General features: G+C 44.8%; 1 protein-coding gene across 3 annotated transcripts in view; it reads left to right on the top strand.

Moving 5' to 3' along the window:
* The first annotated feature begins 1,098 nt into the window (after positions 1 to 1,098).
* The window catches only part of Usp4 (ubiquitin specific peptidase 4), a 55,179-nt gene continuing 40,760 nt past the window's right edge, over positions 1,099 to 15,517 (top strand). For 2 of the 3 annotated variants that reach the window (XM_004625091.2, XM_004625090.2), the window contains exons 1-6: positions 1,099 to 1,273; positions 6,312 to 6,439; positions 9,066 to 9,196; positions 11,116 to 11,242; positions 12,851 to 12,996; positions 13,121 to 13,182. In XM_004625091.2, coding sequence (XP_004625148.1) covers positions 1,173 to 1,273; positions 6,312 to 6,439; positions 9,066 to 9,196; positions 11,116 to 11,242; positions 12,851 to 12,996; positions 13,121 to 13,182 — 695 coding nt within the window. In that variant the 5' untranslated portion in view covers positions 1,099 to 1,172. The remainder of the gene's footprint in view (positions 1,274 to 6,311; positions 6,440 to 9,065; positions 9,197 to 11,115; positions 11,243 to 12,850; positions 12,997 to 13,120; positions 13,183 to 15,517) is intronic. The other variant, XM_023705952.1, reaches the window with a different exon arrangement.

Below are 15,517 nucleotides of genomic sequence, written 5' to 3'. Positions count from 1 at the left end.
CAGAATCGCCCCATTCCTCAGTGGATTCGTATGAAGACAGGTACAACTCCAAGAGGAGACACTGGAGGAGGACCAAGCTAGGACTGTGAGGACTTGCACATGAGCTGCGACCCATTTACCCTCTGGGAGGTCACAAGACGATGTCATCTTTTAATCATGGTCAAGACAATACTGAATAAAGTTTTAAAAATAAAAAAAATAAAATAAAAGCTCAAATGACCTACTATAACTTTGTAACCAGCTCACCTAAACTAAACAAGCTCCAACTCTAAGACAAGTTCACCTACTTCTTATATTATTATTATTATCATCATTATTATTTGTCTTTTTCAGACAGGGTCTCACTATGTAGTTCAGGCAGGCCTTGAGCTCACAGACCAGGCTGGTCTCGAACTTGCAAGGATCCGCCAGCCTCAGCCTCCAGAGTGCTGGGATTACAGGCGTGCACCACCACATCCTGCTTGGGCAATGTATCTTGTTCCAGAAACAAATCTAGATGACTGTGGCACTTGGTGTAAAAACATTTGTCCGGCTCTCTCTCAACCACTGGCTCTGGTCCCCTGACCACCAGACAAGTAGCTCCCTGTGCAGGGTGGCAGGTCCAACTACGCTGGATCCGGACCTTTGGAGATTATTACAGTAGCCAGACCCAGCCAGGGAGACCCTGACCCACGCGTCTGTCGCTCCCCTGATATTTCTATAAGAGCTGCGGAGCAGGGATCCCATCTGATTTCACGGTTGGGCAGCAAAGGACTTGCCTAAGGCCTAAAGCTGGAAGCGCAAAGACAAGGAGTGAGGAGGAGTAACCCAAATTCTAGGACCTCGAAGTCCTGAGATCGCGGGCTAGGTGGGTCTCAGAGCCCTTCGCTCCCGGGTGCCATCCTGACCACCAGCAGGCGGAGGGGAGACCTCATGGTGCAGTCTGCAGGGAGCGGTGGCCGCGCCCCAACTCCTGCCGCTGCTCCCAGGGCCTGCGGGGTAGGTTGGGCGCTGGCTGGAAGACTGCGGCGCGTGGGGGCGGGGAGACGGTAGCGGCTGAGGGCGTGCAAGGCCGAGACTCGGGCCAGGCGGGCGCGCGCACGGCGTCGCGTGCGTGCGTGTGTGGGCGTGGCTCCTTGCACGCCGTGCGCGGGGCGGATGTCCGGGCCGGCAGGGCCGGGGCGGCGGACGAGATGGCGGAAGGCCGGGGATGCGGTGAGCGACCGGATGTGGAGACCCAGAAGTCGGAGCTCGGCGCTTTGCTAAGGACCACGCTTCAACGGGGGGCGCAGTGGTGAGCCCTTGATCCGTTCTGCACCTCTCAAGAGTCTGGAGCCGTGCTTCCGGCCTCCCAGCCAGGCCCACTTTTCTTGGCTGGGATAGGGGCTGGGCGGGAGCGGTGCCTGTGACCCTGACAGGGTGGCCTGACACCTGTCCCTCAGGAGAGGAGCCCTGAAGAACCTACCGACTGCGTGGTGGCACGGGGCGGCCGCGGCCTACTTGGAGCCCCGGGGCTCAGCCGACCTGTGGAGAAGGGATTGTAGGATGTGGAGAAAGGAGTACTTAATGCGATCCTGAGAAGAGGACTCGCTTCCCCAGAGAGGACACCCTGTGTGACCTCGGGCGAGGCTGTCCAGACCCCCTCCGTTCCGTGCTGTTAAAGCCAGAGTAGCAATTTGTGGTTTAACGTCTTCAGTGGGTTGAGATGAAGGTCAAAAGTAGATACTTTATGAACTTGTAAACTGCCGAACCGTCGTTAGGTCAGAAACAATGAATTGTGAGAGCCCCAGATTATGTTGGTAGGAAATGTGAGAAATACTTGTGGCAGCAGTGTGTAAAAGTGGGAAAGAAGGGGCTGGAGAGATGGCTCAGTGGTCTAAAGCACCTACTTAGAACAAGCTTAGCTAAAGCACAGGGACCGCGGTTCAATCCCCCAGCACCACATGCCAGCCAGCCCCGCCCCCTGGTGGGCTGAGCTGGCCACACACACACACACGCACTCTAAATAAAAGGTAAAAATAAATAAATAAATAATTTAAAAAAAAAGTGGGAAAGAAGGGTAGCCTAGATGCTGGAACAAGATAGAAATTTAGAAGGTCAACTTCAAAAAATAGGATAAAGCTCTCATTCTATGAGCCATCTCCCCAAGAAGGTCAACTTCAGAAGAGCAAAGGCGAGATGTGAAGCCTTCTAATAGATGTAATGGAAAAGATAGTACTTTTCCTATAGTGGAGAGGTTTCTGGGTGGTGATGTTACTGTGTGGGAGTAGGAAACTAGGGCTAGGATTTGCATTGAATATGACTGAGCATCACTGACTTGAAGAAACTATTAATAGAAATATAAGCAGAGAAGAGAAACAGTAGAAATAGTGTATTTAATACATATATTTGTGTGTATATATGTATATATGTATTTGATAGTCTTTATACTGAGCAACAGTTACAGCCTTCTTTTTCTTCTTTTTTTTTTTTTGGTCTTTTTGAAATAAGGTCTCACTGGGCTGGTGAGATGGCTCAGTGGTCTAAAGCACTTACTTGAAACAAGCTTAGCAAAGCACAGGTACCGAGGTTTAATCCCCCAGTACCACATGCCAGCCAGCCCCGCCCCCTGGTGGGCTGAGCTGGCCACACACACACACACACACACACACACTTAAATAAAATTTAAAAAAAAAAAAACCATTAAAAAAAAAATAAGGGGCTGGTGAGATGGCTCAATGGTCTAAGGCACCTACTTCGAACAAGTTTAGCTAAAGCACAGAGACCGCGGTTCAATCCCCCAGCACCACATGCCAGCCAGCCCCGCCCCCTGGTGGGCTGAGCTGGCCACTCGCACACACACATAAATAAAAAAAAAAATGTCTCATTATGCAGCTCAGGCTGGGTTTGAGCTCACTTTGTAGTGTAACGGGGATTGAACTCAGGACCCTGTGCTTGCCAGGCAGGCACTTATTCTACTGAGCTATCTTCTCAGCCTCCCAGGCAGATCTTGAACTGGAATTAATCCTCCTGTCTCATCCTCCCAAGTGCTGGGATTACAGAAGTGGACCACCATACCTGGCTCAGGTTTATGGTGTTTATCTTGAGTTGCAAGCTGTGAAAAGCAAGCAGAGGTGTTTTTGAAGCTATTCTACAAAGGGGATATCACTTGTGTATCAATGAAGAATACTAAGTAGAAGCATGAAAAATTTAAGATAGATTAAAATCATACAGTTAAAGTGTACGGATAGTGTTGGTCAAAAGATTCAAAGGGAAAACAGTTTCAAAGATTTCAGGGAGGAGGCCAGGGATATGGCTCAGTGACATGGCTCAGTGACATAAGCACCTGCCTGGCAAGTGCAAGGTCCTGAGTTCAATCCCTGGTACTGCCAAAAAAAAAAAAAAAAAAAAAAAAAATTCAGGGAAGCTGCCTGAATTGTCTGACATGTCTTTAAAAAATTATCGGCCGGGAGATGGCTTAGTGGAGTAAGTTCTTTCCTGGCAAGCACAAGGGCCTGAGTTCAATCCCTGGTTCTGCCAAAATAATTAATTAATAGACTCACCAATATAGTAGTGTTTTGTTGTCTTGCAAGAGTTTCCCTCTCTTGTCTTAGTTTTTGTAGTTTGCTTTTTTAATTTTTTGTGGTGGTGCTGAGGAATAGAACCCAGAGTCTTGTGCATGCAGGCAAGAGCTCTACTACTGAACTAGATCCCTACCCCCTGCCTTAGGTATATTTTATTTTATTCTCTGTCTTCTTGAGATAGGGTCTGACTATGCAGTTAGGCTGGCTTTGAGCTCACTTGTAGTGCAGACAGGACTTGAACTCATTCTCTTGCCTCAGCCTCCCCAGTGCTATGGGATTACAGGTGTATGCCACCATGCCCAGCTTGTCTTAGCTATAAAATAGTTATTTTATACTTTTTTTTTTTTTTTTTTGCGGAACCGGGGATTGAACTCAGGCCCTTGCGCTTGCCAGGGAAGTGCTTATTCTACTGAGCCACCTGCCCGGCCCTATTTTATACTTTTACAATAAACTAGATTTGCTAATTTTTGTGGGTTTTTTTTTTTTTTTTTTTTTTTTTTTTTGCGGAACCGGGGATTGAACTCAGGCCCTTGCGCTTGCCAGGGAAGTGCTTATTCTACTGAGCCACCTGCCCGGCCCTATTTTATACTTTTACAATAAACTAGATTTGCTAATTTTTGTGGGTTTTTTTTTTTTTTTTTTTGTCGTTATTGTTTGATTTTTGAGATAGGTTCACCCCTCCGCCTAGTACTGGGGTTTGAACTCCAGACCTTGTGCTTGCCAGGCAAGTGCTTCTGCACCTGACTTATTGAGGTAGGTTCTTTTATTTATTTATTTATTTATTTTTATTTATTACATTTATTTATTGTGTGTGTGTGTGGCCAGCTCAGCCCACCAGAGGGCGGGGCTGGCTGGCATGTGGTGCCGAGGGATCGAACCGAGGTCCCTGTGCTTTGCCAAGCTTGTTTCAAGTAGGTGCTTTAGACCACTGAGCCATCTCTCCAGCCCTGAGGTAGGTTCTTGCTACATTGTTCAGGCTGGCCCCAAACTCAGTATTGAGTCTAGGCTGGCCCTGAACTCATGGTAATCCTACTGCCTCAGCCTCCCAAGTGTTGGGATTACAAATGTGTGCAACCATGCTGGACCACTACATTTGCTTATATAGAAAGCAGTAAATTGAAAATAAACTGTCCATGAGGATGTATGCTTATAAATCCAGCACTTGAGAGGCTGAGGCAAGAGGATTGCTCACTCACAATCAGGCCAGGGTGCCCCTGCATTCACTGAGTTCTTCCTCCCTTAGCCTCTGGATTGTAGGCATCACAGGTATGTGTCACTGTGTCCAGGTTATTTTGGGATATTATCTTATTTGGTCCTCGAAAGGTAATAGAGTTGGGAGGCGGTGGTATTCCATTTTGAGAAAAAAAATCAGTACTATTTATGTTAAGCAAAATAGTGTAACCAAGCTGTTGACCTGGACAGACACCTCTATAAAGATTATTATTAAATCAGTGATTTAACAAACATGATTTTGCTGACAGAAATCTTCCAAAATAATGTTTTTTGTTTTTTGTTTTTAAATTTTGTGGTACTGAGGCTTGAACCCTGACCCTTGCACATACTTGGTAAATGTTCTGCTATTGAGCTACATCCCAAGCCCACGAGAAGACTCTTATTTATGTATTTACTTACTTGACACCACTGATTGATTGATTGATTGATTGATTGATACAGTACATAGTGATTGGACCTTTTCACTGTAGTATATCCTCAGCCCTTTTAAAATTTTTTGAGATGGTCTTGCTAAATTGCCAAATTTGGCTCAAATTTACTATCTACCTGCCTTAGCTGGGATTACAGGCAGGAATTAAAGGAATTTGTCACCAGACTCAATGGAACACTCTCTTTAAGCATTTTTTTTTTTTTTTGACAGGGTTTCTCTGCATTTCAGGTTGTCTTGGAATTCACTTTGTAGCCCATGCTGGCCCTGAACTTGTTGTACTCCTGCATTAGTCTCCCAAGGGCTAGGATTACAAGCATACATCACCATGTTCTGATAAATAAGCTTTTTTTTTTTTTTTTTTTTTTTTTTTGGTGGAACCGGGGATTGAACTCAGACCCTTGCGCTTGCCAGGGAAGCGCTTATTCTACTGAGCCATCTCCCAGGCCCTAAATAAGCATTTTGAAACTAGGAGGTTGTTTTCTTTCTTTTATTTATTTAGCATTCTTTTTTCTTTTTGTGGTGCTGGGGATTGAATGTAGGGTTCTTTCTTTCTTAATGTGTTTGGTTGTTGCAGGGTCTTACTGTGCAGCTCGGACTCCTGGTGATCCTGCTTTCAGCCTCCCCAGTGCTGAGATTAGAGGCATGAACCACTACGCTCACACTCTGGCTGACTCAGCCCACCTTGGGAGTGGGGTTGGCACTACATGTGGTGCCAGGATTGGACCTCAGTCCCTGTCCCTATGCTTGCCTAAGCTTGCCTAAGCAGGCGTCTTAGTCTGCTGAGCTATCTCATTAATATTTAGTCTTGTAGCAGTCTTACTGTGTAGACTGCTTTAGGCCAAGCCATTTGTGCTGTGGTGTGGTGCTGGCCCTTGATTGGGAGTGTGTATAATGATGGGGTTTCATATTGAGGTCAAAAAATCATAATAAAGATTAAGGTGGTATGGCATATAGTTCAGTGGTAGAGCACTTGCCTACCACAAGCCAGAGGTCTCAAGTTCAAATTCTCAGCACTGAAACATAAAAAAGGAACTAGAAAGGTTAAGGGGGAGGTCCAGAAACTTGTGACATAATCTTTTTTGCTATAGTAAATTGTCTCTCCCTAGGTATCTTATTGACAGCCGATGGTTCAAGCAATGGAAGAAGTACGTGGGCTTTGATAGCTGGGATATGTATAATGTGGGAGAACATAACCTATTTCCTGGACCAATAGACAACTCTGGACTCTTTTCAGGTATAGTATGCTTCTAGCTAAATGATCACCTGGGCAATGGCCTGAGTTGCTTTTTTCTCTCCCCTTGAAACACAGTCTGGCACTGGCAGTATAGGATGATGGTCTAGAACTCAGTAATCCTCCTGACTCATTCTCCTAAATGCTGGGATTACAGGGGTGTGCCATCATATCCAGCTGGGGTTTTATGTATCTGTGACATGGACGCTCTGAACCTGCCTTTGCTGATGGGAGGAGATAGAAATAAGTATCCTTGACTTGGGTGTGTAAAAGTAGTCTTTAGAAATCCTTAAATTAAGCTCCTTGCTTGCTCACTTCCTTTCCCCTCCCCTCCCCTCCCCTCTCAGTTCTTCCCTTCCCCATCTTCAGTTTCTTTCTCTTTGTCTCTCCCTTTCTCTGTCTCTTTGTCTTTTTGAGATAGGGTTTCACTGTGCAGCTCAGGCTGGACTTGAACTCAGTTTGTAGCCCAGGCTGCTGTTGAACTATAAATGATCTTCCTGCCTCAGCCCCCCCTGAGTGCTGGGATTATAGGTGTGCTCCATCATTGAAGGCCTGCGTGGGGTTATTTATTTTTATGCCACTGAGCTATGTCCCCAGCCCCTGAATGAGAACTGTTGAGCTTTTTTTTTTTTTAATTTTATTGATTGATTTATTTATTTATTTTGTGTGTGTGGCCAGCTCAGCCCACCAGGGGGCGGGGCTGGCTGGCATGTGGTGCTGGGGGATTGAACCGTGGTCCCTGTGCTTTGCTTGGCTTAGTTTGTTCTAAGTAGGTGCTTTAGACCACTGAGCCATCTCACCAGCCCAGAACTGTTGAGCTTTGACTTGGTGTATTTAAAATTAAGAATGCTGAGTTTTGGCATAGTGCAGTGGTGCTTGTCTGGCATGTAGGAAACCCTAGTTTGGTCACTGGACTGCAAAAACAGATGAATTAAAAAAAAGAATACAAATATTGCTGTAAGTGAGAGGCTGGGGGTAGCTCAGTTGTAGAGTGCTTATATATTCTGCAGGAGGCCCTTAGGTTTGATATCCAGCACCAAAACAGCAACAACAGAAAACCAGTTTGGCATTGAACTTAAGTTTATCAAGAGTCATAGGGCCAGGAATATAGCTCAGTGGCACAGTTCCTACCTGGCAGATAAAAGATCTTGAGTTTGAGTCCTGGCATACCTCGCCCTCTTTAAAAAAAAAAAAAAAAAAAATCATTTAACATTCTTTACTTTTGTTCATGTTAGAGAATGAACCCAGGGCCTGGTACTCATGCTACTCATGGGCCCTATCACTAAAGGTATACCCCAGCCTCATTTGTTTGCTTTCATGGTAAGCTTTTTTTTTGGGTGGGGTATATAACTTACATTAATTAACCATTTAAATTGTGAAATTTGAAAGCCCTTCAGTGACATAAATTAGAAAGATGGCACTCATACCTGAAATCCCAGCACTTTGGGAAGCTAACATAGGAGGATCAAAAGTTTAAGCCCAGCCTGACCAATTTAGTGATTTAGTGAGTCCATGTTTCAGAATAAAATAAAGGCTAGGGATATAGCTTATTGTGAAGGCCCTGGGTTCAATCACTAGTACTGAAAAGAAAAATACAGGGGCCAGGGAGATGGCTCAGTAGAATAAGTGCTTCCCTGGCAAGCACAAGGGTCTGAGTTCAATCCCTGGTTTCACCAAAAAAAGAAAGAAAAGAAAAAAAAAGATTTTAAATTGGAAGGTTTTTTTGTTTTTTTTTTTTAATTTTATTTATTTATTTATGTGTGTGTGTGTGTGTGTGTGTGTGTGCGCGTGCGGCGCCAGCTCAGCCCACCAGGGGGCAGGGCTGGCTGGCTGGCATGTGGTGCTGGGGGATTGAACCGTGGTTCCTGTGCTTTGCTAAGCTTGTTCTAAGTAGGTGCTTTAGACCACTGAGCCATCTCACCAGCCCCAAATTGGAAGGTTTTGTTCTCTTTTTTACTTTTGTGTTTGGGGGCTGGGTTACTAGGCCACTGTGCTTAGTTCCCAGCCTTGTATTTTTATTTGTATTTTGAGACATAGTATCTCTTAGTCCTTTAATTGAGAAGGATGGAGCTTCCAGGATAGGTGGGATTACACTCTTGTGTCACCACACCTAACTTTCTTTTCTCACTGATTCTTAAAAGGGACAGAAGTCCTTCATAAAATGTATAGAAAAAACGGCTAAGATCAAACGTCAGGGGCTGGTGAGATGGCTCAGTGGTCTAAAGCACCTACTTAGAACAAGCTTAGCAAACACAGGGACCGCTGTTCAATCCCCCAGCACCACATGCCAGCCAGCCCTGCCCCCTGGTGGGCTGAGCTGGCCACACACACACACACACACACACACACACACAAATAAAAATTTAAAAAAAAAAGATCAAACGTCAGTCAGCAGTCTGCTTTGTTATGTCAATTTACATGCTTTTTTTTTTTTTTTTTTTTTTTTTGCGGTACTGAGGATTGAACCTTGCGCTTCTCAGGCAAGCACTTGTGCTTGTGTGCTATATCCCTAGCCCTTACAGAATTTTGAGATTCGTACTTCTTTCTGTTCTGTTGTTGATGAAAAAGTACATTTGCAAAACAAATATTTCTGGAAGAGCAGGGAGTTATGTGCTATTTCTTTTTCCAGATCCTGAGAGTCAGACCTTGAAAGAACACTTAATTGATGAGCTGGACTATGTGTTGGTCCCAACTGAGGCCTGGAACAAACTACTGAATTGGTATGGCTGTGTGGAGGGCCAGCAGCCTATTGTCAGGAAAGTGAGTATGTGAACATTTGCTGATCAGTCCCCACATGTGCTCCTTGGGTGACACTTGGCCTGTGTTGGTTTCCTAGGAAAATGAACATGTTTAAGAGGTTAGTGGAGCCCTTGTTTATGGCTCTCTTAAGGGATTTTGGTTACATGGTGGTAAGTAAGTCTACTTACCAATGGTGTTAGAGTGAGTAGTCCCTGACTCTGCCGGTTACTTTGGGATATGCCCAGCAGTGTGGGAGAGCTTTCTCAAAGGCTCTGAGGACCAGATGGATGTATAGTTACATATTTTTTTCCTCCTAACAATTTAGTTTAACACCACCTCCCACTCCCCCCACAAACATACATTGGCTTCCTAATACTTGGAATTGAGTCCTGAGGACATTGAACTACATCCCCAACCTTTTTATTTTGAGACAGGGTTTCACTCAGTTGCCCAGACTGGCCACAAACTTGCTTGAGATTTTTCTCAGTATCTGGGATTAAGTTTTTTTTTTTTTTTTTTTTTTCCTCTGAATGCCTTCAGGCGTGGTTTGGCTGGCTGGAGTATTGTGGGAATGGAACTACAGCAACCTGAGGCTGACAGCTTTGTGGAAGCAGCCACTTAAAGAACTGAGCTATGGCCAGGCCCCCAGTATCTGGGATTATAGGTGTGGGCCACAACGCCTGACTCCCCTCTCATTTTAAAATATTTCTAGGGCTTGGGATGGAGCTGAGTGGTGGAGAGTTTGCCTAGATGTGTGAGGCCCTGGATCAAATTGCTAACATTGCAGACACCACCATGCCCACCTTCACCACCTTTCTGACCTTTACCCCCTGAGTGTAATGCTCTTTGGTCATATGGTTGAGGAATTAACAAAACCTCTTTGGGAAGGTAGGCTCTGGGACAGATTGTTAGTGGCTCTGATAGTCAGGACTCATGAGAAGACCACTTTCTTGTCTCCCACGTTGTTTGCTTGTCCTACCACAAAGAAACACAGGAGCCCGCATGGCTCTGAATGTTCCTGCATTAAGTAACTCTCACTCTGCTGGTGTATGTTCTCCGTTTTAGTAGAAGAGGAGAGTACTGCAGTCCTAAGGCCTTGTGTCTATGAGTCTTTCTTTTCCTTTTTTTGAGGCAGGGTCTTACTATGCAGTTCAGGCTGACCTTGAGCTTACTTCGTAGTCCAGGCTGGTCTGGAACTCGCAGCGATCCTCCAGCCTCACAAGTGTGGGGATTACAGGTGTGTGCCACCATGCCTGACTTGTGCCTATGTTCTCAATCCTCTGATTAGAGAGCTCCTTCAAGGGAAGGATCATGGTCTTGTGTTGGAGGTGAACAGTGACTTTCTTTTTAGGCAGTATCTGGCTTTATGGGCTAGCACGACTCTGAATTAATGAGTTAAGGGTTTCTTGTTTGTTTTGGTGCTGGGAATTGAACTTGGGGTCTTACACATGTCAAGCATGTGCTTTATCCCTGAGTTTTACCCCAACCCAGAAATTATTTCCCATAGTCAGGTGTGTACTTTCAGGAGTAGGAGTCTAAACTTACATTTGCCAAGTTTGTTGCACAAGCTTTCTTCTATGGTACCATCAAGTGCCCTTGGTAGGTCCTAATAAGTTGAAAAAAAGTTTCTTGTATGTTTTTTTTGAGACTGAGTCTCATGTAGTTCAAGCTGGTGTCAAACTCTTGGCAATCCTTCTGCCTCAGCCTCTTGAGTGCTGGGATTATAGGTATGTACCACCATGCCTGGAGAAAAGAGTTTTAATTTCCTGGAACAGACGCTGACAGTTTTAAAAATCTGTACTTAAAAAAACTTGTACTTCTCATCCCTTGATGACTGAAGGAAACTGATGATAATGAGTGTTCTGTTGTTTGCTGTCACTGACTTCTAAGACTGCCTGGGTATGGAAGCACTTCTTTTTGACTTTATCTCTTGTTCACAGGTTGTGGAGCATGGCCTGTTTGTCAAGCACTGCAAAGTGGAGGTATATTTGCTGGAACTGAAGCTCTGTGAGAACAGTGACCCCACCAATGTGCTGAGTTGCCATTTCAGCAAGGCAGACACCATTGGTGAGCAAGTAGGCTGGGGTTTCAGGTGTGCTGAGAGACTGTAGGGCAGTATGGCTGATGGAAGGGAAGCTATGCGCTCTCTGCAGACTTGTTACCTAGATCATGTTGACCCAGAGCCTTTTCTCCAGAGATTCTTGTGGTGAAACATGTCCAGGAATCTTGTCTAGTACACCGAGTGTGGTTCTTGTCCATTTGTCATATGGGAATAGGAAGAAAAGCAGAAACAGTTCTTGTAGCTGGAAATGATGGCACACGCATATAATCCCAGCATGCTGTGAGGCCAAGGCAGAAGAATTGGCAAGTTTTAAGGTTTGCCTGGGAAACTTCCTGAGACGTCTCAGAGTAAAGAATAAAAGCATCTGGGCATGTAGCTTAGTACCATATAGGAAGGGGGAGAGAAAGAGACAGATCAACAGGTTCTTGATAAATTGGTCAGACTGGACAAAATTACAATTCTGGAGTCAGCCTCCAAAAGTACTGGCATTATTATAGATGTATGTCATGATGCCCAGCTTCATAGCTTTTTTTTTTGTACCAAGGGTCAAACTGGGGGCCTTGTGCTTGCCAGACAGGTGTTGTGCCACTGAGCTATTTTCATTGGCCAGTATTTTTTTAATTTTTATTTATTTATTTATGTGTGTGTGTGTGGCCAGCTCAGCCCACCAGGGGGTGGGGCTGGCTGGCATGTGGTGCTGGGAGATTGAACCGCGGTCCCTGTACTTTGCTAAGCTTGTTCTAAGTAAGTGCTTTAGACCACTGAGCCATCTCACCAGCCCCCATTGGCCAGTATTTTTTTTTGTTTAATATTTGTTTGTTTGTTATAGAGTCGTGCTACACAGCTCAGACTTGTAGTAATCCCGTCTCACCCTCCCCAGTGCTGGGATTACAGGTGTGTGCCACCACATGCACACCTAGGATTCTAGGGCCAACACAGCAGGTGATACCAGAGATCGAACTTGGATCCTTGCTCTTGTCACTGGCTAGTTTTTGAAGCTACACCTAGCTGGATGTGGTGGCACATGCCTGTAACTCCAGCATACAAAAGCTGAGGCAAGAGGATGACAGTGAATTTGAGGCCATCCTGGGCTAAAAGCAAGACCCTGTCTTGGGCCGGGGGAGCCACATCTGTCTTAACTCCAAAGAAAAATTTTTCACTTTTTTTCTTCAGTGCAGAGATTGTCTTTTTTTCCTCACCATGCCCAGGATAAACTCAGGGCTTCATCCATGCTAGGCAAGTGCTCACCACTGAGCTAATGTTCCTACCCTCATTTTCTTGCTTTCTATGTTGCTTCTCTGCTATGAGACCTACATTATCAGAGAAGCATAGGGACATTTTCCACTCATACAAAGTGGTGGGACTGAGGTTTGTCAGTACTTTTATTTCAGAGTACTTGGGCAAGAGGCTGGAGAGATAGCTCAGTGGCATAAGTGCCTGCCTAGCAAGCACAAAGTCCTGAGTTCTATCCTAGATAAACCAACCCCCCCCCAAAAAAAAAAAATCCAGAGTACTTTATGCATATCTGACAAGGGAGGAGGTAGGTACTGGTTGCTTCCATTATCTTTGTCTTTATCGAGAAATCTCTGAGTGATGTCTCTGTCTCTCCTTAGCAACCATTGAGAAGGAAATGCGGAAGCTTTTTAACATCCCAGCAGATCGTGAAACGCGGCTCTGGAATAAATACATGAGTAATACCTATGAGCAGCTGAGCAAGCTGGACAACACTATCCAGGATGCTGGGCTGTACCAAGGCCAGGTAGGAAGGCCCAAGCCATGCGTAAGCAAGCAACTCTGCCCAGGGCATGTGACCAGAAACCTCTGGCTGAAGCATATCAGACATGTGGTGGGTGGCACCCTCCTCATTTGGTTTCCCCTTTTAGGTGCTAATAATTGAGCCCCAAAACGAGGATGGCACATGGCCCAGGCAGACCCTGCAGGCAAAGTAAGTGAATCTTTTCTCCTATGTGGTTAGGCTCACACATTTCATAGAGACAATATTTCCTAATGTGGTTAATTGTTCGAAGAAAAATTGTGAATCAGATGGAAAACTCACTATTTCATATCCAGAATGTAGAGTCAGAATGAAGTCCCTAGCCTTTGGTAAGCAGCTTGTGGGGCAGCCATGGAAAGGAATCCTGTCAAGCATCTCAGTAAAGGTCTGGGAATGAGAGGAGGAGGGCGAGTGTGGACCAGGATCTGATCCTGCTGCTTTGTCAAGAGGTGGTTATTTTGAGACAGGTGCTTTTTTTTTTTTTTTTTTTTTCCCCCAGTAGAGGGGATTGAACTCAGGACCTTGCACTTGCAAGGCAGGTGCTTATGCTGCTGAGCTGTCTCCCCGAGGTGGCTATTTTGTCAAACTCCTTTCTCTCCTTTAGTCAGAAAAAGATGACAACCGAGGCATGAGGTCTTGCATGACTTAAGGTGATAGTTTCACTCCACTCCACTCTATGAAGTTGCCTGTTATTCATTGTTGCCCTTGGAACTTAGTTGAGGAATTGCTTAGCTACTACTTGGACTCCTGGCCATAGGTATTTCAGCGATATTCATGTGATTCATGAAATTATGAATCTTCAGAGGCAGAGAGAAAGAATTGATGAGTTTCCCTCTTTGAGAAAGATGGGATGGGGGCCAGAGAGATGATAGCTCAGTAGAATAAATGCTTGCCTGGCAAGTGCAAGGGCCCAAGTTCAATCCCCAGTTCTGAAAAAAAAAAAAAAAAAAAGAGAAAGCTGGGATGGACTGGGGGATATATAGCTCAGTGGCACAGTGCCTGCCTGGCAAGTATGAGGCCTTGAGTTCCATTCCTGGTTCAAAAAAAACCTTGGGAAAATCCTGTCTGGTTCAGTCTTTATGGGGAGAATTGAAAGCTCTGCTTTCTTTCAGTTACAAAGTGATAGACTCATAATTCATTTCAAAACTGTGTAGCTTCAAGACCTCTCGAGAAACATGGATGAAGACAAAAAAAGGCTGGTGAACATTTTCAGTTTTGTAGACTCATTGAAGGCCAGTTAAAGAATTAAAAGTTAAAAGAGTTCTGAAAGGCATTATGAAAGGATAAAGAGGGAAAGATGATAGAAATGTGGTATGGAGGGTATTAGTATTTCTATATTTATGTGTATCCCTGTAGTAGTATTTCTGTATTGCTGTGTGTGGAGGCGCATAGCTGCAATCCCAACATTTAGGAGGCTGAGGCAGGAGGATTGATACAAGTTCAAGGTCAGTGTGAGTTACATAGTAAGACCCTTTCTCAGGGCTGGGGAGATGGCTCAGTAGAATAAGTGCTTCCCTGATAAGTGCAAGGGCCCGAGTTCTATCCCCGGTTCTGCCAAAAAAAAAAAGACCCTTTCTCATCTCCACCCTCAAAAAAACATGCCAAACATGATATAACATGTCTTTAAAATCCCATGGTTTTATACAGTAGAGTGAATTTTTTTTTTTTTTTTTTTTTTTCGGAACGGGGAATTGAACTCAGGCCCTTGCACATGCCAGGCAAGTGCTTATTCTCCTGAGCTATCTCCCCAGACCAGAGTGAAATTAATAAAGACGAGGAGAAAAATCCAAGTTACTTTGAAAGGTCGCACATTTGGTGCTTGTTTTTTATTTTTTGTCCCCCATCAGGAATTGAACTCAGGACCTTGTGCTTGCTAGGGAGGCACAGTGCCACTGGACTATATTCTAAGTTTTTTATTTGGTTTTGTGTTTGGGTTTTTTGTTTTTAGAAAGGGTGTTGCTATGTAGCCCAGACTGGCCTTGAACTCATGGTAAGCCTCCTTCCTCAGCTTCCCCAATGGAGGATTGTAGGCATATACCACTTATAGCTGGTTATGGTCACATACATCTACTACCTGTAACTTCAGAACCCTGGGGTGCTGAATCTTAGGAGGTTTGAGTCCTGCCTGTTCAATTTAGAGACTTGAGGAGACCCTGTCTCAAAATAAAAATGAGTTGAGGATGTAGCTTAATGTAAAGGTCCTGGGCTTAGACCCCAGTACCAGATGGAAAGAAGAAATGAAAAAGTAGAGCAGTATAAATCCCCCTCCCCATGCTAGAGTTTTATCCCAGGACTTTTGCACTGGGCTGGGTCCCCAGGACTTTATTTTGAGAATATTCTCGTTCAGTTACCTAGGCTGGGTTGAAACAGTAGTCCTTCAGCTTCCAGCAAGAGTGTTAGAATTACAGGTGTGTACCACTGTGCCCAGCTAATAGCAAGCTTCTCAGCAATAATGGATTTAAGAGATGCTTTTTTTCAGAGTTTGAACTTGTTTTTGAAACAGGCT

Source organism: Octodon degus, unplaced genomic scaffold (assembly GCF_000260255.1).
Source record: "Octodon degus isolate 3935 unplaced genomic scaffold, OctDeg1.0 scaffold00008, whole genome shotgun sequence".
NCBI classification, from domain to species: domain Eukaryota; kingdom Metazoa; phylum Chordata; class Mammalia; order Rodentia; family Octodontidae; genus Octodon; species Octodon degus.
This window is presented reverse-complemented; position numbering and strand designations above follow the sequence as displayed.